This window comes from Eptatretus burgeri, chromosome 11 (genome assembly GCF_056783735.1).
Source record: "Eptatretus burgeri isolate ZD-2024b chromosome 11, Ebu_testis_v1, whole genome shotgun sequence".
Lineage (NCBI taxonomy): Eukaryota > Metazoa > Chordata > Myxini > Myxiniformes > Myxinidae > Eptatretus > Eptatretus burgeri.
In genome coordinates this window covers 33,599,375-33,626,874 of record NC_140971.1, presented here as the reverse complement: position 1 = coordinate 33,626,874, position 27,500 = coordinate 33,599,375, and the positions used below count along the sequence as shown (strand labels likewise).

At 43.7% G+C, this 27,500-nt stretch overlaps 2 protein-coding genes across 4 annotated transcripts in view; both read right to left on the bottom strand.

The window, feature by feature from the left end:
* The window catches only part of LOC147016812 (uncharacterized), a 73,228-nt gene extending 50,818 nt beyond the window's left edge, over positions 1-22,410 (bottom strand). For all 3 annotated transcript variants that reach the window (XM_085845849.1, XM_085845850.1, XM_085845851.1), the window contains exons 1-5: positions 22,385-22,410; positions 21,380-21,445; positions 19,475-19,540; positions 6,935-7,094; positions 836-958 (exon numbers count right to left, since the gene is read on the bottom strand). In XM_085845849.1, the coding sequence (XP_085701975.1) occupies positions 836-958; positions 6,935-6,970 (159 nt within the window). In that variant the 5' untranslated portion in view covers positions 6,971-7,094; positions 19,475-19,540; positions 21,380-21,445; positions 22,385-22,410. The remainder of the gene's footprint in view (positions 1-835; positions 959-6,934; positions 7,095-19,474; positions 19,541-21,379; positions 21,446-22,384) is intronic.
* The window catches only part of LOC147016811 (uncharacterized), a 22,917-nt gene continuing 14,781 nt past the window's right edge, over positions 19,365-27,500 (bottom strand). Inside the window, exons 6-10 of the mRNA XM_085847952.1 lie at positions 26,268-26,333; positions 24,991-25,056; positions 21,380-21,445; positions 19,475-19,540; positions 19,365-19,387 (exon numbers count right to left, since the gene is read on the bottom strand). Of these exons, the coding sequence (XP_085704078.1) occupies positions 19,365-19,387; positions 19,475-19,540; positions 21,380-21,445; positions 24,991-25,056; positions 26,268-26,333 (287 nt within the window). The remainder of the gene's footprint in view (positions 19,388-19,474; positions 19,541-21,379; positions 21,446-24,990; positions 25,057-26,267; positions 26,334-27,500) is intronic.

Here is a 27,500-nt window from a genome sequence, read left to right as displayed (position 1 = left end):
CTGTACTGTATATCGAAGGCCACAAACAATGTCTCGCACAACACTGCATTTAGTCATTGTTCTTGGCAACAAAAAAAAAATACCCTTGTCCTTACACTATTTTCCCATCAAGTTGAGATCATCGGCACATAGGGTACGCACTCTTGGCCAAATTAATTCCTGAATGTCCTGGCTTGGCATGAAGTTTGACGAAGGCGAGTGATAATTTAGAAAAAGGCTCGGGTGCTGATAACGTCATTCCGTGGTGGTATTCAAAAAAACACCTTGAGATATTTAATATCCACCAACTAATGCGAACAGATGGGTCCCCTCCTTGGCACTCATCCAACGGACAACACAGTTTGTGATGTCATGCTTTGCCTGCGAAGCTCCCACATGACAGTTTGTGGTCAAGTTAGAAATCAAACCAAGACAAGATGCATTTAGTCAAACCATTTCGAAATCAAATTGAGAAATTCGTCAAACCATCAAGATGCATTTGGTCAAACCAATTTGAAATCAAACCAAGCCAACAAGACAAGATGCATAAGATGATTCAAATGCAAGTGCACTACCTCTGCGCCACCTTAATCAGAAAGAAAACAAAAAGTGAACAACTTCTAAATTGTGGTATTACAAAGAAAGAACAACAGAAGCAAATAATAAACTGTTCTTCACATTCAAATCACTTTCCATTCATCTGTCCAATTTAATTTTCTACCCAAAATAGATCAAAATTCAAACAGTGGGCATCATTACTCTAATGTATTCATCAATTTATATTTCAAGAATCTCACAGAAGATCAATGCAACACACCTTTCTTTTCAGATGCAGAGAAAATAAAAAAAGGAGTACCTCTCTGTTTTCATGACTACTGCTGCTCTCCAAGGTGATTCCTGAGCTGGTGGAATGAGCTTCCATTTCTGGAGTTTTAACGACTATTTCACGTTTCATCTGTCCACGAAAAAACACCTTTTCCTGGTGGAATACAAGCACAGGATTAACCAGGTGTAGACACAGGGTAAACAGGGAGACAAATAATCATCAGGGATAATAATAATACACCTCAATGTAATAATCCACAGACAAGCCGGTAGGCTACATGGGTGGTCGCTACATAATTGCAAACTAGTCATACAGTTTTTGATGGATCGGGCTGAAATTTTTTGACAAAGAGGTTGATTACAGTGCGCATAAAAGCCTGGAAGCCGATTTTTGATTTTCGAAAAAATATATTTTTTAGGATTTTTCAAAAATTTCAAAGTCCCGTTGCTAGGCAACGGTGGCGTCCATAGCAACGGTGCTCAGAAGCATACAACTAGATCCTGGTATGAACCTACCTGTCAAGTTTCATCAAAATCGGTTGACTCCTCTGGCCTCCAGAGCTGTCCATTACATACAAACAAACATGCATACATACAAATATACAGACGGAAAAACTGAGAATAAGGGTAGTTTCGCAGCGACCACCCAATAAACAGTGCCCTTCATAAGTATTGGAACAGTGAAGTCAAGTTTGTTATCATTGCTATCTACTCAAGAAATGTGGATTTGAGATGAAAACAAATTAATACGAGGCAAGAGTACAGAAGGTCAGCTCATATTTCTTGGGATTTCTATGCACATATGTTTTACCATTGTAAAATAGTAGCACTTTTTATAGCACTGACTTGCTATTTTGAATCAGTGCTATGTTCAGTCCCTCCATTTTCAGAAAACATAAGTATTGTAACGGTCCTGGATTAATTAAAGTAAATTAAAGTAGTGTCAAAGTTCGGATTTGGTTGCGTATCCCTTGCATGCAATAACTGCATCGAACTTGTGACCCATTGACATCACCACACTCTTGGTATCTTTCTTTTAGATGCTTTTCCAAGCATTTACTGCAGCGATTTTCAGTTGTTGTTTGTTTTGAGGGACTTCTGACTTTAGGTCAGGTCAGGTTCGATCTGTGACCTGCTACAGGTACCATGTAAACCTGTACTAACCTGTTCCATGGTCGGGTTGTCGGCGACTAAACCGTCTCCCCCACCAGGTTTTCTGGTGAGGAGGGTGTTTGGATATGGACACCCAGCAGGATTAAAAACAAAACCTGTCAAAGGGCGGAGGAGCTCCTTGTGAGCCAACGGCCATCCATATCTAGTGCCCAACTGTGTCTGCGGACGTCCTCCTGCAGTTGGGTTACTTCTTATTAGGAGGTTGGTGGCAGGATTTGCACTCCAGCCACCGTAAAACACTTCATTCCGCAAAACGCAAAAACGCAAAAAAATCTGAAAACCCACTCCGTGGGAGTACCTCCTGTGCAGCTTCCCTTCGCAGGGCAGCTCACCGGATGATGGGATTGGGGCAAAGCCTTCGGGACCCCCAATCTTTGATAGGAGGGAAACCACGGGGTAACATCCCTGGGTCAGATTGCGGGAGAGTGTGTCGGAGTGGTGCTGAGGTGTCGTCCACCAGACGGCGGTCTCCTTGGGTTAACCTGAGGCGGTCCCTTCGGGTGGGTGCCTGGAATGTCCTATCCCTAAGAGAGGATGATCACCTGTCTCTGTTATCATCTGAGCTCAAGCGTTTGGACATCGGGATTGCAGCTCTCTCTGAGGTTCGGAGACCGGATTGCGGCGAGATAATGGTGGGTGGTTACACCTACTATTGGTCTGGTCGCTCTGATGGTGACCATACCCAAGGAGTTGCTGTAGCTGTGTCCAATAAGCTGACCCTAATGATAATTGAGGTAACACCGGTCAACGAGCGTATTATGAGATTAAGGATTCGTCACTCCTTAGGTGTCATTTCCCTGGTCTCTATTTATGCTCCGACTGAGGCGAGTGATCTTACCGTGAAGGACACATTCTACGCCACACTCGAGTCTGTAGTTGATCAGTGCCCCAGACGAGATACACTTCTAGTCTTGGGGGATTTCAATGCATCGACTGGAACTGATAGGGATGGTTATGAGGTGTGTGTTGGTCCCCATGGGTCAGGAACTATGAACCAGAATAGCACTAAGTTCCTTGACTTTGCAAGAAGTCATGGACTTAGGGTGGCTGGTTCATGGTTTCAGCGCCCGCAAGCTCATCGCTGGACTTGGTATTCCAACGCTGGCGGTGTGGCAAAGGAGATTGACCATGTCCTCATTGACGGTCGTTGGAGGATGATCCAGAACTGCAGGGTCTGCAGTGCTCAGTTCCTCAATACTGACCACAGGCTTGTTGTAGCAACTCTAAAGCTGCACCTTAAATCCTGGAGAATGGTACCATCCCAGCCTAGGCTGGATGTTGCCAAGCTCAGGGATGAGAGAGTAGCTGAGGAGTTTGCGAACAGGCTGAGTGGACACTTGGGGGGTCTGGGTGCTTTGGGGGGTCCTGAAGAGTTGTGGAACACCTTCAAGACCACCGTCCTTGATGTTGCCGGTGGATGCCTTGGAGTTCACCGCAGGGCAAAGAAGAATTTTGTCTCTCAAGGGACACTGGATACCATTGACCAGAGTCGCAGGGCCAGGCTGAATGGCAGAGCTGAGCTGTTCATGAGCTGAGGCGTAAAACTGTACGTGCACTGAGGGTGGACAAGGAGGCCAATGTGCGAAGAATCTGTGAGGGGGTAGAGCATCACCTGTGGACAGGTGATTCTCGTCCCGCTTACAGGGGAATCGCGCATTACGTTCATCAAGCCCATCCCTCGGAGCACTGCAGTTCGAGCAGAGAGTGGTAGGCTCTTGACAGAGGAGTCTGAAGTGAAGGCCCGCTGGGCCGGTTACTTCGCGCGGCTGTACCAGGCTGATCCCCCAGCTGTCGAGTTGGACGTCAAGGGTGTTACAATCCCTGTTGCTGACCCTCGAATCAACTGTGGTCCACCATCGCTTGTGGAAACACGGGCTGCGGTGAACCAGTTGAAGCGGGGCAAGGCTCCAGGGATCTGTGGCATCCATGCCGAACTTCTCAAGGCTGGTGGAAATGCTGCACTCGCGTCGTTGCATGCAGTTTTGTGCTCTGCCTGGAACACAGGCATCATCCCAACTGACTGGAAGAGGGGCCTTGTTGTCCCTCTCTGGAAAGGGAAGGGTGATCGCCAAGACTGCAACAACTACCGAGGGGTGACGCTGCTCTCAGTGCCGGGCAAGGTCTTTGCTCGGATAATTCTTAATAGGGTTCGCCACCATCTGCTTGAGCACCAGCGTCCAGAGCAGTCAGGCTTTACACCAAAGAGGTCAACGATTGACCGTATCCTTGCACTTCGATGTCCTCACCGAACGCAGACGAGAGTTTCGGCAGGGGCTGCTTGCAGCCTATGTTGATCTCTGTAAAGCGTTCGATTCAGTGAATCGGGATGTCCTCTGGAGGATTCTTGGTCTTCGTGGGGTGCCACCGAAACTGATCGATCTGATGTCTGAACTCTACTCTGGTACTGAGAGTGCTGTGAAGTGTGGTGGTACCGCCTCTGACTTATTTCCAGTTGTTACTGGGTTCGTCAGGGATGTGTACTTGCCCCCACACTTTTCAGCACTTGTATGGACTGGATTTTTGGGAGGATGTCGGAGAGATCAGGATTGCGGTGCATCGTTTGGCAATGTCAAGATCTCGGACCTTGATTTTGCAGATGATGCAGTCATCTTTGCGGAGACTTTAGACATCCTCTTGGGGCCCTCGAGGTGCTGAATGAGGAGTCGGAGCCGTTGGGATTACGGATTTCTTGGGTCAAAACAAAGATCCAGGCTTTCGGTGACATCTTGGATGCTGCTGTCCTGTCTGTGTCTGTTTGTGGTGAGGATGTTGAGGTCGTGGATAGATTCACTTACCTTGGCAGTGATATTCATGTCTCCGCAGGTTGTGAGCCGGAGGTCAATAGACGTCTGGGTCGGGCCTGGGGAGTCATGGATTCACTGGATCATGGGGTGTGGCGCTGCCGGTACCTGTGCGGGAGGACGAAAGTCCGAGTCTTCAGGTCCTTGGTACTTCCAGTCTTGCTCTATGGGTGCGAGACTTGGACTTTGACCAAGGATCTGAGACGGAGACTTAATTCCTTTGGTACCAGGTCTCTTCGGAGAATCCTTGGCTATCGCTGGTCGGATTTTGTGTCCAACGAGCGGTTGCTGAGAGAGACTCGGATGAGATTTGTTACCTGCATAGTCCGTGAGCGTCAGCTGCGGCTGTATGGACATGTGGCTCGTTTTCCTGACGCTGATCCTGCTCACCAGATTCTCTCAGCGAGGGAGTCTCATGAGTGGAGGAGGCCAGTGGGCCGACCACGTGCCTCATGGTTGCAGCAGGTTGACCATCATCTCAAGGAGATGGGGATGGGCCTGGCATCTGCCTGGGGGATGGCCAGACGGAGGCCCCTGGAGTACCGGCGGAAAGTGGACGCAGCGACGCGCTGTTCTGGCACATGCTCCCATACCTGACCTGACCTGACTTTAGTCTCCTCTTCAGCAAGTGAAATGCATGCTCCATTGGATTTAAATCAGGACATTGACCTGTCCAGTCTAAAATCTTCCACTCCCTCCACCCACCGATGAACTCCTTGGTTGCGTTGGCAGTGTGTTTTGGATCATTGTCTTGGTGAAGTGCCACCCAATGAATTTGGAGGCACTTTCTTTGTACATAGGCAGACACAATGTTTCGTCCACTTCCAAATTCATTTTTCTGCTGCTGTCATTAGTTTAATCTTCAATGAAGATGAGTGACCAAGTTTCAGAGGCAGCCATGCAATTCCAAGCCATGACATTACCTCTGCCATGCTTCACAGCTGAGGCATATGGTTTGGATCATGTGCTGTTCCTTCCTTTCTCGACACTTTCACCTTTCCATTGCTTTGTAAAAGGTTTATGTTGGTCTCAATTCAACATAAAAAAAACTTTGTTCTAAAACTCCACTGGCTCACCTCCAAACTTCTTGGCAAATTCTAATCTGGCCATTCTATTTTTGGTGCTGATCTTTTGGTGCAGAACTTGCATCTTGCTGCATCATCTTTGCAACTCTGCTGTTGAAGCCTTCTGCGAACAGCAGCTTGTGATACTCTCACCCCATGCACTCTGGAGGTTGTTAGTGATGTCAATGACAGTTGTTTCAGGGTTTGTCTTCACAGCTCTGATGATTTTTCTGTCATCAACTGCATTTGTTTTCCTTGGCTGACTGGCCATTGTCTATTGCCAAGTACACCAGTTGTTTCTTTTTGAAGATATTCCAAATTGTATTTGCTCGGCCCAATTTTTGTGCTATGGTTCCAATTAAACTCTTCTGTTCTTTCACCTTCCAAATTGCTTGCTTTGCTTTAATGGACAGTGCTCTGGTCATCATGTTGGTTCATGCCCACTGACTCCAAAAGCAGACTCCCAAGGCAAAAACCAAAAAGAGACATTCACAGCTCTTTTATGTGTGAACGAGCAATGCAATATCAAAAACCTGAGCAATAAGAAATACCTGCCAGTCATTTGTTCCAATACCGATGCTTATCTAAAATAGGAGGACTGAACATAAAAAGTGCGATTGTTCTTCAATGATGAAACATATATGCATAAAATTACCCAAAAATATGAACTCACCTTCTGTACTTTTGCCTCGTATTCATCTTTTGATCTCAGATCCAAATTCCATGAATATAGCAATTGCAACAAATTTGACTTCATTGTTCCAATACTTATGGAGGGCATTGTACATTTGTGAGATTTTTTTTTTAGAAATCTTTAACTGTCAAAGAACCTCTCCTCTTTCCATGAAAGAGAGGAGGTTTTTCTTTGAAAGATTCAAGATGGGTGTTCACCACAACCTCAGGTCATCCCCTTCCCATGTGCATGACAGTTACCCTGATCAACCCCACCCCCTTCCCATGACTGATAAGAGATTGAACAATGCTCTCTGAACAAGAAATGCTGATTCTGAGGCTGTAGTCTGAAAGACTGAACATGCTTTCATTATATTATACGTGGAAAACAACAAAGCGATCCAAAATGAAAACACTCACCTTCTTTCGGGTCAAATTTTCCAATTTAACAATCATATTGAAACCCTTGCAAGACTCAGGGACACTGCTGCTTCTGCTGCTGCTGTTGCTGCTGCAGAGTCCTCCTTTTCAGAGTTTATGTCTGTTTGAAATGATGCACTGCTTTGATGTTCCACAACAGCTGAAATAGAAAATAAATGGAGGTGATTTACAAACTCATTTGCCCCCATTTTTGTGCTATTTAAACAAAGGGGATAAGTAATCATTGTGATGTACTTTATGTTTGCATGAGGAATCACAACATGGAAACATTCTTGAACATTGTTGTGGCAAAGTGGTGAGGGTATGAAATTAGTATTCAATTGAATAATCAAATCTAGTTGAAGGCAGAAGGATAAGCCTGGTGTTGGCGCAGTGGTTAGGGCAGCGGCTTGGGATCCAAAAGGTCCTGAGTTCAAGCCCCGTTGGGCCACTGAATTAATACACCAGGGGGTTGACTCAGCCTGTCATCCTTCCGAGGTCGGCGAAATGAGTACCAGTGTACTGGGCCGGTGTATACCCCGGTTAAAATAGGTGTACCATATCCCTGTGTCGTAAGAGGCGACCAGGGTTGCGTCAGGAAGGGCATCCGGCGTAAAACATGTGCCAAATTACTATGCGGATCATACGGATGATCCGCTGTGGCGACCCCTAACGGGAGCAGCCGAAAACAGAAGAAGAAGAAGTTGAAGGCAGAAGGATCAAAAAGTTGAATTCTGTGGTTCCAGAAACAAGCTCGTCTCTGAGGAACTACAACGTAAGAAGAAAAAAAAACCTGTGAATAATGACCTCCAGGAAGTGGTTCAATGCTTGCCCCACCTGGCCAGGTCTACCTTGCCTGGTGATGCCGATCTATATTTTGTGCTCACTCCTCATGCCTTCAAGGCAAATAAATATAACCTACGAAAAGGCAGCACTGCCTAAAATCCTTCTCAATGAAGAGAAAACGTGTCATCCAAACCAGTATGACACGTTTTCTCTTCATTGAGAAAGGTACCATGTAAGGTACCTCTCTCTTCATTGAGAGAGGTACCTTGAGAGAGGTCAAGCCAGATTAGATCTGTCACTTGCTGCAGGTACCATGTAAACCTGAACTAACCTGTTTCATGGTCGGTTTGTTGGCGAATAAACCGTCTCCCCCACCAGGTTTTCTGGAGAGGAGGGTGTTATAGATCTGGAAATCCAGCAGGATTAAAAACAAAACATGGAACAGGGCAGAGGAGCTCCTTGTGAGCCAACGCCCATCCATTTCTCATGCTCAACTGTACCTGCGAACGTCCTACTGCAGTTGGGTTACTTTTTTTAAGGAGGTTGGTAGAAGGATTTGCACTCCGGCCACCGTAAAACACATCATTCCAGAAAACCAACAAATGTTACATCTGAAAACCCACTATGAAGGAGAATCTTCTGAGCTGTGCTCACAGGAAGACGGGATTGGGACAAAGCCTTCGGGACCCCATTCCTTGATGATAAGAGGAAAACCACGGGGTAAACGTCCAGGGTCAGATCGCAGTGCTGTGTGGCGGAGTGGTGCTGAGGTGTCGTCCACCAGACGGTTTTCTCCTTGGATCAACCTGAGGCAGTCCCTTTGGGTGGGTGCCTGGAATGTCCTATCTCCAAGAAAGGATGATCTCCCATCTCTGTGATCATCTGAGCTCAAGCGTTTGAACATAGTAATTGCAGCACTCTCTGAGGTTTGGAGACCGGATGGTGGTGAGATCATGGAGGGTAGTTGCACGTACTATTGGTCTGGCCGCTCTGATGGTTACCATACCCAAGGAGTTGCTGTGGCTGAGGACAATAAGCTGACTCAAATGATAATTGAGGTAACACAGGTCAACAGACATATTATGAGACGAATGATTCGTCACTCCTTGGGTGTGCTTTCCCTGTTGTCTGTATATGCTCTGACTAAGGTGAGTGATCTCACAGTGAAGGACGCTTTCAATGCCCCGCTCGAGTCTGTGGCTGAACAGTGCCCCAGGCGAGATTCCCTTCTCGTCTTGGGGGATTTCAATGCATCGACTGGAACCGATACGGATGGTTGTGAGACATGTGTTGGTCTCTCTGGGTCTGGAACTGTGAACCAGAATTGCACTAACTTCCATGACTTTGCAAGAAGTCATGGACTGGGGGTGGCTAGTTCATGGTTTCAGCACCCACAAGCTCATCGCTGGACTTGGTATTCCAACGCTGGTGGTGTGGCAAAGGAGACTGATCATGTGCTCATTGATGGTCACTGGAGGATGATCCAGAACTGCAGGATATACCGGAGTGCTCAGTTCCTCAATACTGACCACAGGCTTGTTGTAGCAACTCTGAAGTTGCAGCATAAATCCAGGAGAATGGTACCATCCTCGCGCTGCTGCATGTTGTCAAATGCAAGGATGAGAGGGTAGCTGAGGAGTTTGTAAACAGGCTGAGTGGGGATTTGATGGGTTTGTGTGCTTTGGTGAATCCTGAAGAGTTGTGGTGTGCCTTCAAGACCACCGTCCATGATGTTGCTGGTGGATGTCTTGGAACTCACCTGAGGGCGAAGAAGAATTTTGTCTCTCAAGGGACACTGGATACCATTGACAACAGTCACAGGGCAAGGCATAATGGCAGAGCTGAGTTGTTCAGGAAGCTGAGGCATACAACTGTATGTGTGCTGAGGGTGGACAAGGAGGCCGATGTGCAAGGATCTGTGAGGGGGGTAGACCATTACCTGTGGTCAAGTAATTCTCATCCTGCTTACAGGGGAATTCACGCATTGCATTCCTCCAAGCCCATCCCTCGGTGTACTGCAGTTCAAGCGGAGGGTGGTGGCTCTTGACAGAGGAGTCCGAAGTGAAGCCCTGCTGGGATGGTTTCTTTGAGCGCCTGTACCAGGCTGATCCACCAGCTGTCGAGTTGGATGTCAGGGATGCTACTATCCCGATTACTGCCCCTCCAATCAACTGTGATCCAACTTTGTTTGTGGAAACACAGGCTGCAGTGAACCTGTTGAAATGGACTAAAGCTCCTGGGATCTATGACATCCACGCTGAACTTCTCAAGGCTGGTGGAAATGCTGTATTCGTGTCATTGCATGCAGTTCTGTACTCTGCCTGGAACACAGGCATCACCCAACTGACTGGAAGAGGGGCCTTGTCCCTCTCTGGAAAGGAAAGGGTGACCGCCAAGACTGCAACAACTACCGAGGGGTGACGCTGCTCTCAGTGCCGGGCAAGGTCTTTGCTAGGATAATTCTTGACAGGGTTCGCCACTATCTGCTTGAGCACCAGCGTCCAGAGCAGTCAGGCTTGACACCAAAGAGGTCAACAATTGACCGTATCCTTGCTCTTCAGATCCTCACCGAACGCAGACGAGAGTTTTGGCAGGGGCTGTTTGCAGCCTATGTTGATCTATGCAAAGAGTTTGATTCAGTGATTTGGGATGTCCTCTGGAGGATTCTTGGTCTTCGTGGGGTGCAACCAAATCTGATCAATCTGATGTCTGAACTCTACTCTGGTACTGAGAGTGCTGTGAAATATGGTGACATCTTCTCTGACTTATTTCCAGTTTTTGCTGGAGTTCGTCAGGGGTGTGATCTGACCCCACACTTTTCAGCGCTTGTATGGACTGCATTCTGAGGAGGATGTCAGAGAGATTAAGTTGCGGTGCGTCGTTTGAGAATGTCAAGATCTCTGACCTTGATTTCGCAGTCATCTTTGTGGAGACTCTAGATATCCTTTTGGGGGCTGAAGAGAAGCTGAATGAGGAGTCGAAGCTGCTGGGATTACTGGTTTCCTGGGTCAAAACGAGGATCCAGGCTTTCAATGACATCTTGGATGCTGCTATCTTTGTGGTGAGGATGATGAGGTCACAGAGAAATTCAGTTACCATGGCAGTGATATTCATGTCTCTGCTGGCTATGAGCCAGAGGTCAATAGATGTCTGGGTCGGGCCTGGGGAATCATGGATTCACTGGATCATGGGGTTTGGCGCTGCTAGTATCTGTGAAGGAGGACAAAAGTCTGTCTTCAGATCCTTGGTGATTCCAGTCTTGCTCTACGAATGTGAGACTTGGACTGTGACCAGGGATCTGAGATGAAAACTTAATTCCTTTGGTTCTAGGTATCTTCGGAGAATGCTTGGCTATCGCTGGGCAGACTTTGTGTCCAATGAGCGGTTGCTGAGAGAGACTCAAATGAGATTTGTGACCTGCATAGTCGTGAGCGTCAGCTGTGGCTGTATGGACATGTGGCTCATTTTCCTGACGCTAATCCTGCTCACCAGATTCTTTCAGCGAGGGAACCTCGTGAGTGGAGGCGGCCAATGGGCCAACCATGTGCCTCGTGGTTGCAGCAGGTTGATCAGCATCTCAAGGAGATAGGGATGGGCCAGGCATCTGCTTGGGGGATGGCCAGACGGAGGCCCCTGGAGTACTGGCGGAAAGTGAACGCAGTGACGCGCAGTTATGGCGCATGCTCCCATACATGACCTGACAAACCAGTTACATCTGACACACACCTTCAACCAACTACACAGTAAATCTAGTTTGAAATGTGAAGTACAAATAATCCCTCCAAAAGTAAAGGAACATAACAAATGCAGTAGAAGGCCTCATATGCAATCACTGAATATTTTATACAGCCTCTCTTTATGGTGCTGGAAGGATAACTTTTAGGTGTTTCACGTGCAGGGCGATCCATTAATCTGTGCGATCTCCCTCTGACATTAAACTGGGTGTACCCTCTGTTAGTAGTACTTGGTGGATGTTAAAGATCCCACGGTGCTTCCATGAACAGATTGTGAGTTATTGCCAGTACCCTGGCCAAATTACAAACTCCTGCAACCTCGCTTGAGTATCCTGCCTCGGAGTGGCGATCCGTCCAGAATCATAATAATTGTCAAGAGAATGCTTTGAAAGAACGAATGCTCGATAAGTTGTGGAATACATTCTTGCTTTGCAACATAATCATTCATCATACTCCTTTCTATAACTCACATATAGTTGAGAATTTACATGTCAAATCAAAGTCTCAGTTGCAGGTATGATCACTGGGAATGACCTTTCATCAATTGACAATGAATTACTTCGTTTTGAATGGCAAACGTTTTCAAGCAGTGTCAAGCACAGAGAAGCAGGAATTCAGGGACACATTGGAGAGGATGATGGGAATGGTTGAGCTGGAGGTGAGGCTGTGCATTGCCGGGGACTTTATCATGCATGTGGGAGTCGCAGAACTGGGGGAAGAGGAATATTTTGGTAAATTTGATTGGGGAACTTGGAAAAGAGAGGGTCAAGAGCTGGTGGAGTTGGTGGCGAGGAATGGGATGGCCACAGCTGGTTCATTCTTTCAAAAGTGGGAAAACCACAAGATTACCTATCGGAGTGGACATCAGAGAACATAACTGGATTTGGCGGTGGTAAGGAAGCAACAGTTGGCGAGGGTTAAGGATTGTAAGGCAGTGGTGGATAAGCATGTTACCACCCAGCACAAGCCTGTGGTGTTTGTGGTAAGGATGGAGAAAGGAGGGAAGTTCAGAGTTGGGGTCGGCAGATCATTAGGTGGGGCTAGTGTTGGGGAAACGTTGCTGTTGAGTACAAGGAGAGGTTGAGGACTCGGCATGAGCAACTTCACGAAGAAGTTGAACTTTTGGAGGAAGAGTGGAATTATGGAGAGACGTTTTGGAGAATTGCAGAAGTTTTGTGTGGAAAAACGTCAGGAAAGGGTGCATCCTCAAGGGATAGAAAACAGGTATGGTGGACGGAGGATGTAGCGAAGGCAGTTGGTGAAAAGGAGGTTTGGAAAAGGACAGAGAAGATCAAGGATAGGGAGAGGCAGCCAGATGCAGGGTTGCTACACCTGTATGGGCAGAAGAAGAAAGCAGCAAGGAGAGCTGTGGATGTGGATAAGGCGAGGAAAAATAGGCAGAGGAGGCGCACACCAAGTTGGAAAAGGAGGACAGTGGGAGGAAGATGATATATAAATTGGCTAGTGACAGGGATGAGGATGGGAAGGACATGAAGGGGGCGGTGATTAAGGATGGTGATGGGAGGCTGATGACAGAGAGGGGCACGGTGGTGAAGATGTGAGAAGGGTATTTCAAAGAGCCAGTTGAACTGGGAAGGAAGCAACAGCAAACTGGAGCTCCCGTTTTATGTGAGAAGACAGCAGAGTTGGGGGAGATCACAGAGGAGGAAGTGTGGATGGCATTGAAGAGGATGAAGAAGGGGAGAGCGCCTGGCATTGATGAGGTGTGTACAGAGATAACTGCAGTGGAGGAAGTCAGAGTTAGTTGGACAAAGAGGCTGGTGAATGTATGAGGTCCATCTAAAAAGTAACGGGACTGACTTCACAGAAATTATATTCCAAAAAATATATTGAAATCACAGCTTGTCCCCCTCAAAATAGTTTCCCTCCAGTCTCACACACTTGTCCATCCTCTTCTTCCATGTTTAGATACACCCCCGGAAGGCTTCTTCTGGAATCCTCTGGAGCTCCGTCATCACGGTCTTTTTGATGGCCTCGAAATCAGGAAATCGGGTCCTGTTGATCACCCCCTTGAACTTGGGGAATAGGAAAAAATCACAATGGGCCAAGTCTGACGAATATGGGGGTTGCTCCAGAGTTGGCACGTCCCTCTCCGCCAGAAATTGTCGGATGCTCAGGGAACTGTGAGCAGGGGCGTTGTCATGGTGGAGCACCCAGGTGTTGTTCTCCCACAGATCCCTCCTCTTGTCCTGGACTGATCTCATGAGGCGCCGGAGGATCTCCTTGTACACGTATTGATTCACTGTTTCACCCTGTGGGAGAAACTCGAAGTGGACGATGCCCTTGAAGTCAAAAAACGCGATGAGCATCACCTTCACCATCGACTTTGACATCCTTGCTTTCTTTGGTCTTGGTGATGCCGGACTTTTCCACTAACGACTCTGCTATTTGGTCGCAGGATCGTATTCGACTATCCACGATTCATCGCCAGTAATGACTCTCCCGAGCAGGTCTGGATCGTCCTCGAGGCGCTCGATAATGTCTTGACAGACAGTGACTCTTTGCTGTTTCTGGTCCTCGGACAACAGCTTGGGGACCATCTTTGCGCACACCTTGCGCATTTTGCGATTTTCAGTGATGATGCTCCAGATGGTGTCCTTGTTGATGGAAAGTTCCTCAGCAATCATCCGCACCGTGAGTCGACGATCTGAGCACACCGTCTGCTTCACACACTCGATGTTTTTCGCCGTTCTGCTCGTTGAAGGTCTTCCGGACTGTGGATCGTCTTCAACCTCCTCCCGTCCCTCTTTAAACCTCTTGTGCCATTCAAATGCACATGTACGTGACATCGTTTCTTCCCCGTACACTTGCTGCAGCATTGCGAAGGATTCGGACGGTGTTTTGCCAAGCTTGGCAAGAAACTTCAGATTGGCTCTCTGCTCACGACTCAAAGTTCGACGACTCAGACGAGACAACATGTAAAGTACGACCTGTAAAAATCACACAATGAGTGCAATCAACCATCACCAATCATGTATATTACTGGAATGTTGTGAAAGACTGACGGAACCCGTTCATTCAAATTGTGTCAGTGGAGCACACAGCAGGCTCAGTCCCGTTACTTTTTAGATGAACCTCGTATGTATTTGAGAGGATTGAATTCCAGAGGAGTGGAGGATAGACAGTGTTAACTGGGCTGACATAGAAGGGGAAGGCAATGTTAAAGATCCAGGGAAATACATGGGCATTACATCCCAAAGTCATGTGATGAAGGTGCTGGAGAGAATTCTGGATGGGAGGACAAGGCAGAGGGTGGAGATGGAGATCGGAGAAGAGCAGCAGGTGTTTAGAAAGGATAGGGGGACGAAGGATGTGATGTTCATGCTGAGACAGCTGTTGAAGAAGAGGTGGGAAGTGAAAGGTGAGATGGCATTGGGATTTTTAGATCCTCGTGGAGGATCTCTAAGTCTTACTCAAGTTGTTGTTCTTGTGGACTTTTTTGTTTCACAGCCTACAGTTTTCATCAAAACTTCCTGAAACTTGGAATATATATGTAAAAATACCCTGCGCAGACAGTAACCATCTCCGATTTTGAAAATTCCTCCGACAAAAAAAAGTTATGACGTCAAAATATCTTCGCTAATGGAAATCGCCTAAAAAATTATCTCGAACGAGGCAAGCTTTTTGAATTCTGTTTGCGGGAATCGAACAGGGCATTAGCAGAGATGAATTACCGCACATATGATACATCACTATGACGTCATATCAATTTTTATGACGTCATTCCTATTTTTTGACATTTATGGTTTTTTGTTTCATTTGTTTCACAGCCTACAGTTTTCATCGAAACTTCCTGAAACTTGGCATATACTGTATATGTAAAAATACCCTGCGCAGACAGTAACCATCTCTGATTTTGAAAATTCCTCCTAGAAAAAAAAGTTATGACGTCAAAATATCTCCGCTAATGGAAATCACCGAAAAAATTATCTCAAACTAGGCAAGCTTTTTGAATTCTGTTTGTGGGAATCGAACAGGGCATTAGCAGAGATGAATTACCACACATATGATTCATCACTATAACGTCATATCAATTTTTATGACGTCATTCCTATTTTTTGACATTTTTTGTTTCACAACCCAGAGTTTTCATCGGATCTTCGTGAAACTTGCCATGTATATGCAGAAAGCCCACGCGCAGGCAGTAGCCATCTCTGATTTGGAAATTATTCAGAGAAAAAAAGTTGACGTCATAATATCGCCGCTAATGGAATCGCCTATACCATTATCTCCCAAACTAGGCAAGCTGTTTGAATTTTGGTTGCGGGAATCAAGCCGGGCATTAGCACAGATAATTAATTTATCGCAAACCTGATACATCACAATGACGTCATATTCGTTTTTATGACATCATCATTAAGAGGACGAGGATCTTAGCTCATTCGAGCTTGTTGAACCTGGAGAGGCCTACGAGACTGTCCCGAGAGATGGTGATGGTGACACTGAAATTGATGGGAGTGCTGGAAGCAGAAGTCAGGTTGGTGGAAGGGCTTCACAAGGGAACAAAGGGAAGAGTTTTGGTTGGCCCTGGAATGTGTGTGGAGTTCAGCCTGAAAATTGGTTTGAGACAGGGAAGTGCTCTGAGTCCACTCATGTTTATCATGGTATTGGAGCTGGTAAGCAGGAAGGTGAGCTTGAGGAGTAGCATGGGGAAGATGCCATATGCGGACGATCTGACTGTTGTGGCGGATAGTGGCGAGGAGATGCAGGAAGTACTGACTGGGGGAGCGGAAGGAAGCATTTGGAAAGGATGGGCTGAAGATGATGGAGAAGACTGAGGTGATGTGACTTGGACAGCAGAGAAAATAACACTGGTCAACAACAAATTTGTTGTCTGCATTTTTTAAGCTGATTTAGGACGAATCTGATGCGCTGAATCCAAAACTCACATTAGTTTTGTTCAATCAGGTCAAGTTTTTGAGATATGGCCACATGTCGTTTTTTACATTTTTGTTCACATGTACGCATGTGTGGATTATTTTAGAAGAAGTTGGTGGGGGTAAAATGTCATGTCAAATAATTGTTTTGATTGGAAATAATTATTTTAATGACAAGAAGTATTCAGGTACGATAGTTCTGGGTGATTATGTCGAAAAGGGATCAGTTTGAAGTCATAAAACCTCAAAATCTTCCAAAAATTGGTGAGGCAAAGCATAAAGTTCGTGGATCAAAACTAAAGTTAATGGGGCAGATTTTGTAATAATGTGATACAAAAAAGTTGTATTTCTTGAAATAACGAACTCTGAAGAATGTACAATACCTACATGCGCCAATTTATGACATGCGCTTCTGCTCAAGCTTGGAGTGCCACAGTACGAACCCAAAGATTGGAGACTGTTCATTGACAGCAGCAAGCGATCACTGAAATGTGTTCTGCTACACAACGGCAACCAGTTTGCCTCTGTACCCATCGCTCACTCGACTATACTGAAGGAGAAGTATGAAGCGGTGAAGTACGTGCTGGAGAAAATTGGTTATGATCAGCATAAGTGGTTTATTTGTGTTGACCTGAAGATGGTGAACTTTTTGTTGGGACAACAGTCTGGCTTCACCAAGTACCCATGTTTTCTGTGCATGTGGGATAGTAGGGACCGTGCTCAGCATTACACGAAGAAGGACTGGCCTGTGCGGGAGGAATTGGTGCCATGCAAAGAAAGGAACGTCATCAACGACCCTCTGGTGGACAGAGACAGAATACTCTTCCCACCGCTGCACATCAAGCTCGGCTTAATCAAGCAGTTCACCAAGGCTCTGGACAAAGATGGTGACTGCTTCACTTACTTGTGCCAGGCTTTTCCAGGATTGACCATGGAGAAGTTGAAAGTTGGCATCTTTGATGGTTCTCAGATCCGTCAGCTCATCAGAGATCCAGAGTTCAAAAACTCAATGAACGAAGTGGAACTGGAAGCGTGGAAGACATTTGTTTTGGTAGTGAAGAACTTTCTTGGCAACAATAAGGCCAGAAACTACGCAGAACTTGTCAACAACATGCTGACTGCTTTCAGAAACCTGGGCTGCAACATGAGCATCAAGATGCACTACCTATTTTCACATATGAACCGGTTTCCTGAGAACCTGGGTTCAATGAGTGACGAGCAGGGGGAGAGATTCCATCAGGACATGAAGGAGATGGAGACCAGGTATCAGGGTCGCTGGGACGCAGTCATGATGGCTGACTACTGTTGGAATCTGAAGAGAGACCTCCCTGCCGCTGAACATTCCAGGAGTTCGAAGAAACGGAAGTTCAAGCCCTGAAGTTTGAACAGTGGTGACGCAACATGCAATTTACTTGTACTTACCTTTATCAATGCCCACCATTCAGATGACAGTAATCGATGTTTCTATCATGTAATCAATAAATGTTGTTGGCAAAACATTTTTTTTTCTTAAAAACATGTTTAGGATGATATGTGTTGACAAAAATCAGCTGATAATGCCACAAAAATGTAATTGATTTTGTCACAAGATCTGATTTTTTCAAATCAACTTAGCACAAAAACCTGACCTGATGGAGAGAAACGGATGCCATTTCCTGATTCAGCAGTGCCAGAATACCCTAATTCACTTGTAGAAATCTAGACAACATTCAGAAAGTAAAAAATTGTTGACCAGTGTAATGAATATCAGGTTGGAGGGGAAGGAGATCAGGCGGGGAATTAGGTTTGAAAACCTGGGAGGAACAGTGACCATGGATGGTAAGTCTGAGGCAGAGGTGCAGAGGAGGATTCAGGTGGGTGTAGATGCATGGAGGAGGGTGGAGGGAGAGTTATGGCAGACATAAGACAGAAACCTATCAAGAAAATTGAAAAGGAAGGTTCTGACGTCATGTGTAAAGCCAGCCTACCTTTACGGTCTGGAGACAGTGGCACTGACAGAGAGACAACAGACGCTGCAGGTTTGCAAGAACAACTGGGTAAGGAGGATTGCGGGAGCAAAGAAGGTGGATAAAAGGACGATGGATGAACTGAGGGGAGGAGATTGGTGTGCAGATGAGTTTGATAGGCAGATTGGTGAAATGCTGGCTGAGATGTGCTGGACACTTGGTGCGGATGTGGGAAGAGAGAATGGCAGAGTGGATCGGAGGGAGCAAGGTAGGAGGGAAAGAGGTAGACCGTGGTTGAGATGGGAAGATTGTGTGAGGAGGGATATCTGTAAGGTGGAGGTGGTTAGGGACTGGAGAGAGTTGGATGGGGACAGAGTGAGATGGAGGATTATCGTGGTCAAGATCGGACCTCACTCCTTATAAAGGGAGGAGGAGGAGACGAAGGAGGAGTGTCAAGCAATGCATGGTGCATCACTCGGTATAGGATGATATGACCAGCAATATGAAATAACAATATAAATTATATGAGCTTGCCTGATAGCCCTGAGACACCTCAAACTCTTTTATCACGTGACTATCCATAGTGTAGCAAGATCCAGTAGAGGGTGTTTCTTCCCTCTCAAAATGATTTTGGTTGTTCTGCAATAAGAATATTCAGGTACAAATCCTCTGATATTGCTCCTTCCGTTCACTGATGTGAAACCCCCCATCCCACCCGGCCCCGTCCAAACCTAGGATGCACACATTCTTCCAGCAAACCTCTCCTCCTTAAACTTCCAAAATCCAAGCCAACTGCACAACTCAACTCTTTCATTCTTCGCTTCTCCTGTCGAGGGAACCGCCTTCCAGAGGCTTTTTCCCCTGCTTGTTCCTCCATGGGTTCAAGCAGGCAGTGTACTTTCAATTGTTGACCTGCTATCCCACCACCAATTCAACCTTGCTCTTCCATGAGCCTCAATCTTGGAGAGAGAACAAACATTTACCTCACACATCTTACAGCTTTTTCCATGAACTCACCGAACATGATGAAGTGGTTGGTGTTGAAATAATTTTGTGAAAGTATGTATCAATGATGATCTGAGTTAGAATCTGGAGAGATTTTACACAAAATTAACAATATTAAAGCTCTTTGGGGGAAAAGAAAGGAAGTGGAAAGTTTTGCTTTTGACCACAAACCTTCTGGCTCAGAAATCTCCAAACAGATTACTTCCACCAGGTCTGGAACCTTCATTGTTGCATCCTCTGTGGAACAATGAAAAAGTTGTAGGACAAAGTTAGACAATGTCAGTTGTGACATGTGATTGAACAGTGGATATTTTATCGAAGATGTAAAGCAACTGTATTTTTCAGAAGGATATGAAAGCAGCAGATGATTGTAATTTACACTTGTAAATTTACAAGATGTTGGATGAGAAGAAAAAGCCTTTAGTTTCTTCGTTTTGTGATAAACCCTCAGAGAACGACCTGGAATTTTGCGTAGATGTACTTCTTGTATTGATTGGAAAGAGAACCAAACTCGTCAAACCCAAATAGTACAAATAAATCAGTAAGAGGTAATGAAAAAATACATTTTGAAAATGTCGCTCTTTGTTGGCCAAAATCAGATAATCGCATAAAATCAGTGACTATTACAAGGAAATACTTGGAACTTCACCACAGGAGGGGGCCAAAGCGTCCTTCACGTCTTCACAATCATGGCAATATTTGAGTATGCTCTCATCCCCACGACTTGCAGAAACCTATCCAACTCAGTTTTAAAACAATCCAACGACTCTATTGTCACGACCACTGCATGGCGACCATTTCATGCATTCACCACTCTGATTGAAAGACTTCTGCCTCACTCCTATCCCAACTCCTCTCCTTTTTACCCCGCACATGCGAAACAGAAAGTGGGGTTCAGCAATTGGTTAACTTCTCTCTGTCTGTCCATCCATCCACAAACGTCGGTTTATGATCGAGGAACAACTTAACTTCAATTGAATGTTCTATTTCAAACATGATTTGGAAATCAAACCTGTAGTTTAGCAGTACTTTGGCTCTGAATTTGTCCCAATCGTGCATTCGCAGAGAGGACTGAGATAATAGTTACTCTGTCTGCCTGTCTGGCAGTCAAGCAAAATTGAAAATAATTCCAATCAGGAACTTTACTATTTTAAGGACATCATAAAGGACAAAAAGAAGCACGAATAACTTATTAAACAAGTCAGATAAGGTGGTGGTATAGCCAACGAGTCAACGGCCGGAAACTTTCGGAATTATCTTACATATATACGACTTTTACAAACTTTATTTTACTTCAATTTCGTTCTTTCCTTCAACACTATGTCGGTATAAGATGTTCGATGAACTCTCGAGTTTACAATTGAACGGTGCCCTGTTATCCTCATGGTGTCCATTCATTATCTTCTTACTCTTGGACAATGTGCTGTGAATTGAGCAATGAGTGCATTTCCTGACATCTTATGCCACGTCTATGGATGATATTCATGTTTATGCAAATCAGAACAGTGTTAACAGATATCAAAATTGGAAATGGGTGTCTGATGTCGATTTCAGGAGAGACGAAAAAACATGAAAAAATGAAAAATGAAAGTAACAAATCCTCCGATATTGCACCATCAGTTCACCCATGTGAACGCCTCCACACGCACACCCGCCAATGTCAGGATGCACACATTCTTCCAGAAAACTTCTCCTGGTTAAACGTTGAAAATCCAACTCTTTAATTTGTTCGATTCGGTCGAGGGAACCACCTTCCAGAGGCTTCCCCCCCCCCCACACTTGTTCCTACATGGCTTCAAGCAGGCAGTGTACTTCAATTGCTAACCCACTATCCCACGACCAACTCAATCTTGCTCTTCCATGAGCTTCAATCTTGTCGAGAAAAAAACGATTATGTCACATATTTTTCAGCTTTTTCCATGAAATCACCCGAGAGGACAAACTGGTGTTCGAAGAATTTTGTGAATCAATGATGATCTGAATTAGAATCTGTGGAGATTTTACACAAAATGAACAGAATGAAAGCTCTTTGGGGAAACAGAAAGGAAACGAAAAGTTTTCTTTTTGACCACAAACCTTCTGGCTCAGCAATCTTCAAACAGGTGACTTCCACCAGGTCTGGAACTCTGATCGTTTTATCCTCTGTGGAACAATGAAAAATTTGGAGAACAAAGTGAATGTCATTTGTGAAAACTTTATCTGCTTTGAGAAATGAAAATGTTTGAAGGTAAATAAATTGTAGTCTGATGAATATGACAAATTACAATGTCTGAAAGATACTTTTCAAAGAAAATTATTATAAACGATGGTACAACATGATGTACACCCACTTCAGACAAGGAAAGAAAATTTCATGTGTTTTCAGTTGACAGCAATCATCTCAGAATGTTTGTGTTGAAGAGACACAGCAAAGAAACAAACAAGGGACTTCGTTGAAACACGAGTGACACGTGATTGTACAGAGGATATTTTATCGAAGATGTAAAGCAACGATCTCTTTCAAGTCTTTATTTTCTCGTTTTGTGATAAATCGTCAGGGTACGACTAGGAATTTTGCGTTGATGTCGTTCTTATATTGATTAGAAAGAAAACCAAACTCATCAAACCCAAATGTTGCACATAATTTAGAAAGTGGTAATGAAAAATTATGCTCTGTGATGGCCAAAATCAGACAATGGCGTAAAATCAGTGGCTATTGCAAGGAAATACTTGGAACTTCACCACAGGAGGGGGCCAAGGCTTCCATGGCAACACAATCATGCCAACAACTGAGTATTCTCTCATTCCCACAAGTTGCAGATACCTATACAACTCATGTTTCAAAAACAATCCACCAACTCCATTGTCATGACACTGCAGGGTGACCATTTATGCATTCACCACACTGATTGAAAGACTTCTGCCTCACTCCTGTCCCAACTCCTCTCCTTTTTACACTGAGCACGTAAAACGGAAAGCGGGATGAAGCAATTAGTTCACTTCTCTCTGTCCGTCCATCCATTCACAAACATCAGTTTATGATCGAGGAACAACTAAATTTCAATTGAATGATATATTTTGAACACGAATCGGAAAACGAACCTGAAGTTTTGCAGTGTTTTGGCTCTGAATTTGTCCCGATCGCGCATGCACAGGGAGAGGCAAGACAGAGTAAAAATATTATCTCACTCGTCTGACAGTCAAACACATTTGAAAATAATTCCAATCAGGAACATTGCTGTTTTTAGGGATGGTATAAAGGACAAAAACAAGCACAAATTAAAACTGGTAAACCAGTAATCCCGGGCTTCAAGGCGTGCCTTCATTTTAACAAATTTCAACACCATCACCCTGTCACATGATATGGGTTTTCCGAGTTAGAAAGTTAGTTCAAGTCTGCAATGTGGCCCAGCTACGGGGTCCCTCGAGTTATATCAATGAAGGATTGAAAAGCCCATAGCAATACATGATAGAGAAAGAAACTTCACATTGGACAAATCGAGGCTGGACAAATTTTCAAGTCCTCAAAAAAGTCCAATAACTCCACATTTGCATATTAATGTAAATGGCGAACTTGTAGAACGTTAAAATATCTTCCAGAATGTGTGGTCACTTTTTGTCTATCTTCTTTGGTTTTCATTTTACGACATGTCAAAAATGGGTGATTTTCAACTTTGGGGGGCTCTGAGGCCTCACTGGGGTAAAATACAGACATAGTGTAAACATATTTGGAATCCCCTCTTCAAGGGCTATCAGAATCTGTCATTAAATTTTTTCAACTCTCATTTGCATATTTGGCATATTTAATGAGGCGAATCGGCATCATTTTAATCATATAAATAATGTAACGATTTCGACGAAATTAACAACTTAACATTGCAGTGGAACCTTGCAAATGTGTGCAAAAGTTTGAGGCTGTCGTATTACCCCTTCTGGAGAAGAAGATGTTTTTAGGTTTTGGAGAAAATCCAATATGGCCGCCAGACCACGTGACCTACGTCATCAAAATTTTCAAAGTATAATCTTCAGGTGGAGAGTTATTCAACGGATAAGTTTCATTGAATTTCATCCAAGCGTTGTTTTCATTTTATGACATTTCAAAAATTGGTCATTTTCAACTTTGGGGGGCTCTGGGGGCTCACTGGGGTCAAATACAGACATCGTATAAATATATTGGGAGTCCCCTGTTTATGTGCTATCTAAATTTGTCATTAAATTTTTTCAACTCTCATTTGCATATTTTGCATATTTAATGAGGCGAATTGGCATCATTTTAAATCATATTAATTATGTAACGATTTCGACGAAATTAACAACTTAACATTGCAATGGAACCTTGCAAATGTGTGGAAAAGATTGAGGCTGTCAGATTATCCCTTCTGGAGAAGAAGATGTTTTTAGGTTTTGGATAAAATCCAATATGGCCACCAGACCACGTGACCTACGTCATCAAAATTTTTAAAGTATAAACTGCAGGTGGAGAGTAATTAAATTGATAAGTTTCATTGAATTTACTCCAAGCATTGTTTTCATTTTATGACGTTTCAAAAATGGGTCATTTTCGACTTTGGGGGGCGCTGGGGGCTCACTGGGGTCAAATACAGACATCGTATAAATATATTGGGAGTCCCCTGTTTATGTACTATCTAAATCTGTCATTAAATTTTTTCAACTCTCATTTGCATATTTTGCATATTTAATGAGGCGAATCGGCATCATTTAAAATCATATAAATTAAATAACGATTTCAACCAAATTAACAACTTTACATTCCCAAGCAACTTAGCAAATGTGTGCAAAAGATTGAGGCTGTCTGATTATTCCTTCTGGAGAAGAAGATGTTTTTAGGTTTTGGATAAAATCCAATATGGCCGCCATATCACGTGACCTACGTCATCAAATGTTTCATAGTATAAACTTCAGGTGGTGAGTAATAATCCTGTAAAGTTTCGTTGAATTTCATCCAACAGTTTTCCCTCCAGATCCGCCACAAAATCGGTCAGTAGAACATAAAAACGCCGTTAATAATAATAATAATACTAACGAATTCAATAGGGCTTCAGCACTTGCTTGAAGCCCTAATAACCAATTTAACATGTCAGATAAGGTGGTGAAATAGCCACCGAGTCAACGGCGGTAAACTTCCGGAATTAACTTTTTATATACGACCTTCACAACCTGCATTGTATTTCAATTTAATTTTATACTTGGACATTGTGTGGGGGTATGAAGTTCTATGTCCTCTCTGGTTTACTATTGAACTGTGCCCCATTATCCTCTTGCTGTCCATTCATTAGCTTCTTCCTCTTGGACATCGAGCTGTGAATTGAGCAATGAGAGTATTTCCTGACATGTTCTGCCATGTCTGTTGATGATATTCATGTTTATGTAAATCCCCCAGTCATTCCAACATGACTTCAAGCAGGCAGTGTACTTTCAATTGTTAACCCGATATCCAAACACAAACTCAACCTTGCTCTTCCATGAGCTTCAATCTTGTAGAGAAAAAAAACGATTATGTCACATATCTTTTAGCTTTTTCCATGAAATCACAAAAGAGGATGAACTGGTGTTGGAAGAATTTTGTGAAAGTATTTATCAATGATGATCTGAGTTGGAATCTGCAGAGATTTTACACAAAATTAACAATGTTAAGCTCTTTGGGGAAAAAGAAAGGAAAGGAAATGTTTTTTCTTTCGACCGCAAACCTTCTGGCTCAGCAATCTCCAAACAGGTTACTTCCACAAGGTCTGGAACTTTGATTGTTGTATCCTCTGTGGAAAAATGAAAAATTTGTTGAACAAAGTCAGACAATGTCATTTGTGAAAACTTTATCTGCTTTGACAAATGAAAATGTTTGAAGGTAAATATATTGGAGTCTGATGAATATAACAAATTAAACAATATCTGAAAGATACTTTTCAAAGAAAATTATTTTAAAGGATGGAACAACACGATGTACACTCCCTTCAGACAAGGAAAGAATATTTCACGTGTTATCAGTTGACGGCAATCATCTCAGAATGTTTGTGTTGAAGAGACACAGCAAAGAAACAAACAAGAAAATTCGTTGAAACACGAGTGACACGTGATTGTACAGTGGATATTTTATCGAAGATGTAAAGCAACGATCTCTTTCAAGTCTTTAGTTTCTAATTTTGTGATAAACCCTCAGGGAACGACTTGGAATTTTGCAAAGATGTAATTCTAATATTGATGAGGAAAAAAACTAAACTCATCAAACCTAAATGTTGCACATCATTTAGCAAGAGGTAATGAAAAATTATGCTCTGTGTTGGCCGAAATCAGATGACAGCATAAAATCAGTGGCTATTACAAGGAAATACTTGTAACTTCACCACAGGAGGGGGCCAGGACCTCCATCATGTCGACACAATAATGACGACAATATATGAGTATTCTCTCATTCCCACAAGTGGATTGTTTTTTTTTAAAACACGAGTTGCATAGGTATCTGCAACTTGTGGGAATGAGAGAAATATTAATAATTAATTATTATTAATATTTCTCTCATTCCCACAAGTTGCAGATACCTATGCAACTCGTGTTTTAAAAAAACAATCCACCAACTGCATTGTCACGACCATTGCAGGGCGACCATTTATGCATTCACCACTCTGATTGAAAAACTTCTGCCGCACTCCTGTCCCGACTTCTCTCCTTTTTACCCCGAGCACACGAAACGGAAGGTGGGATCAAGCAATTGGTTCAGTTCTCTCTGTCCATCCATCCATCCACAAACGTCAGTTTATGATCGAGGAACAACTTAATTTCAAGTGAATTATATATTTTGAACACCAATCGGAAAACGAACCTGTAGTTTAGCAGTACTTTTGGCTCTGATAAAGTATTTATCAATGATGATCTGAGTTAGAATCTGCAGAGATTTTACACAACATTGACAATATTAAAGCTCTTTGGGGAAAAAGAAAGGAAATGAAAAGTTTTCCTTTCAACCACAAACCTTCTGGTTCAGCATTCTCCAAACAGGTTACTTCCACTGGGTCTGGAACTTTGATCGTTGTGTCCTCTGTGGAACAATGAAAAAGTTGTAGAACAAAGTTAGACAATGTCATTTGTGAAAAGGTAAATAAATTGGAGTCTGATGAATATAACAAATTAAACGAGAAGGGCACTCGGAAGAAGGCATACCTCTGACAAGCAATGCCTGCTCCACGAGAACATTTCAGGCCCAGTATATTTTTGAACAAGAAAAAGAGCAATCAGCGATTGCAGACCCTCACCAGGACTTCTTTTGAGTGGTGTATTTTATTATAGGTTTTTGGGTAAATCAAATATGGCTGCCAAACCATGTGACCTAATTACATCATATGTGTGAACCTTTTGTTCCTCATAGACAGGTGGTCATACATTTAAAGTTTCGTCTCGATCTATTCAGCCATTTCAGAGAAGAAGAATTTTTAAGTTAAAATAACAAAACAATACGGCTGCTGAATCACGTGACCGATGACATCATCAAAAAAAAATATCTCTGGACCATTTTATCCATCAATGACCCTCAAAAATTTTCATACTGATCTGATGTGGTGTTCCACATATGCAAAGATGACGTCATAACGAAGGCACCAATGACATAAAAAAATCACTATTTCCTCATGACGAGTACTTGCTATGTGCCAAGTTTCAATTTTTTCCTTGGTGCAGTTTCAGAGATACAGCGGTCCAAAGTTTTCCAATTTTCCAATATGGCTGCTACACCACGTAACCTATGACAACATAATTATCATTAAAACATTCCACATGAGTAGTCACACCAATGGCGAAAATTTTGTATCAATCCAACAAGCACTTGCGGAGAAAAACACAAAAGTTCTGTGCTGACAAACAAACAGACAGACTGACAGACCCAAATGAAATACCCTCTCTCTCCTTTGGCGAGGGTAAATATCACGCTATACAGTAAGATATCGTTTTTGGCCGTATCTCTCAATGGTGAAGAATAACTGAAAAATTATCAGATCCGGATCCGGATTTGGATTTTCACCAAAATTGAATCAATTCTTCCTTGTCACACACCCAACCTGTCCACCAAGTTTCAACTGAATCTATCTACAACTTTTTGAGATATCACGCTTTTTATCATTTTTGACACGATCTCTTAATAGTGAAGAATCACTTTTAAAAATTGGAGGAGCCGGATCCAGATCCAGATCTTCACCAAAATCTAATCAGTTCG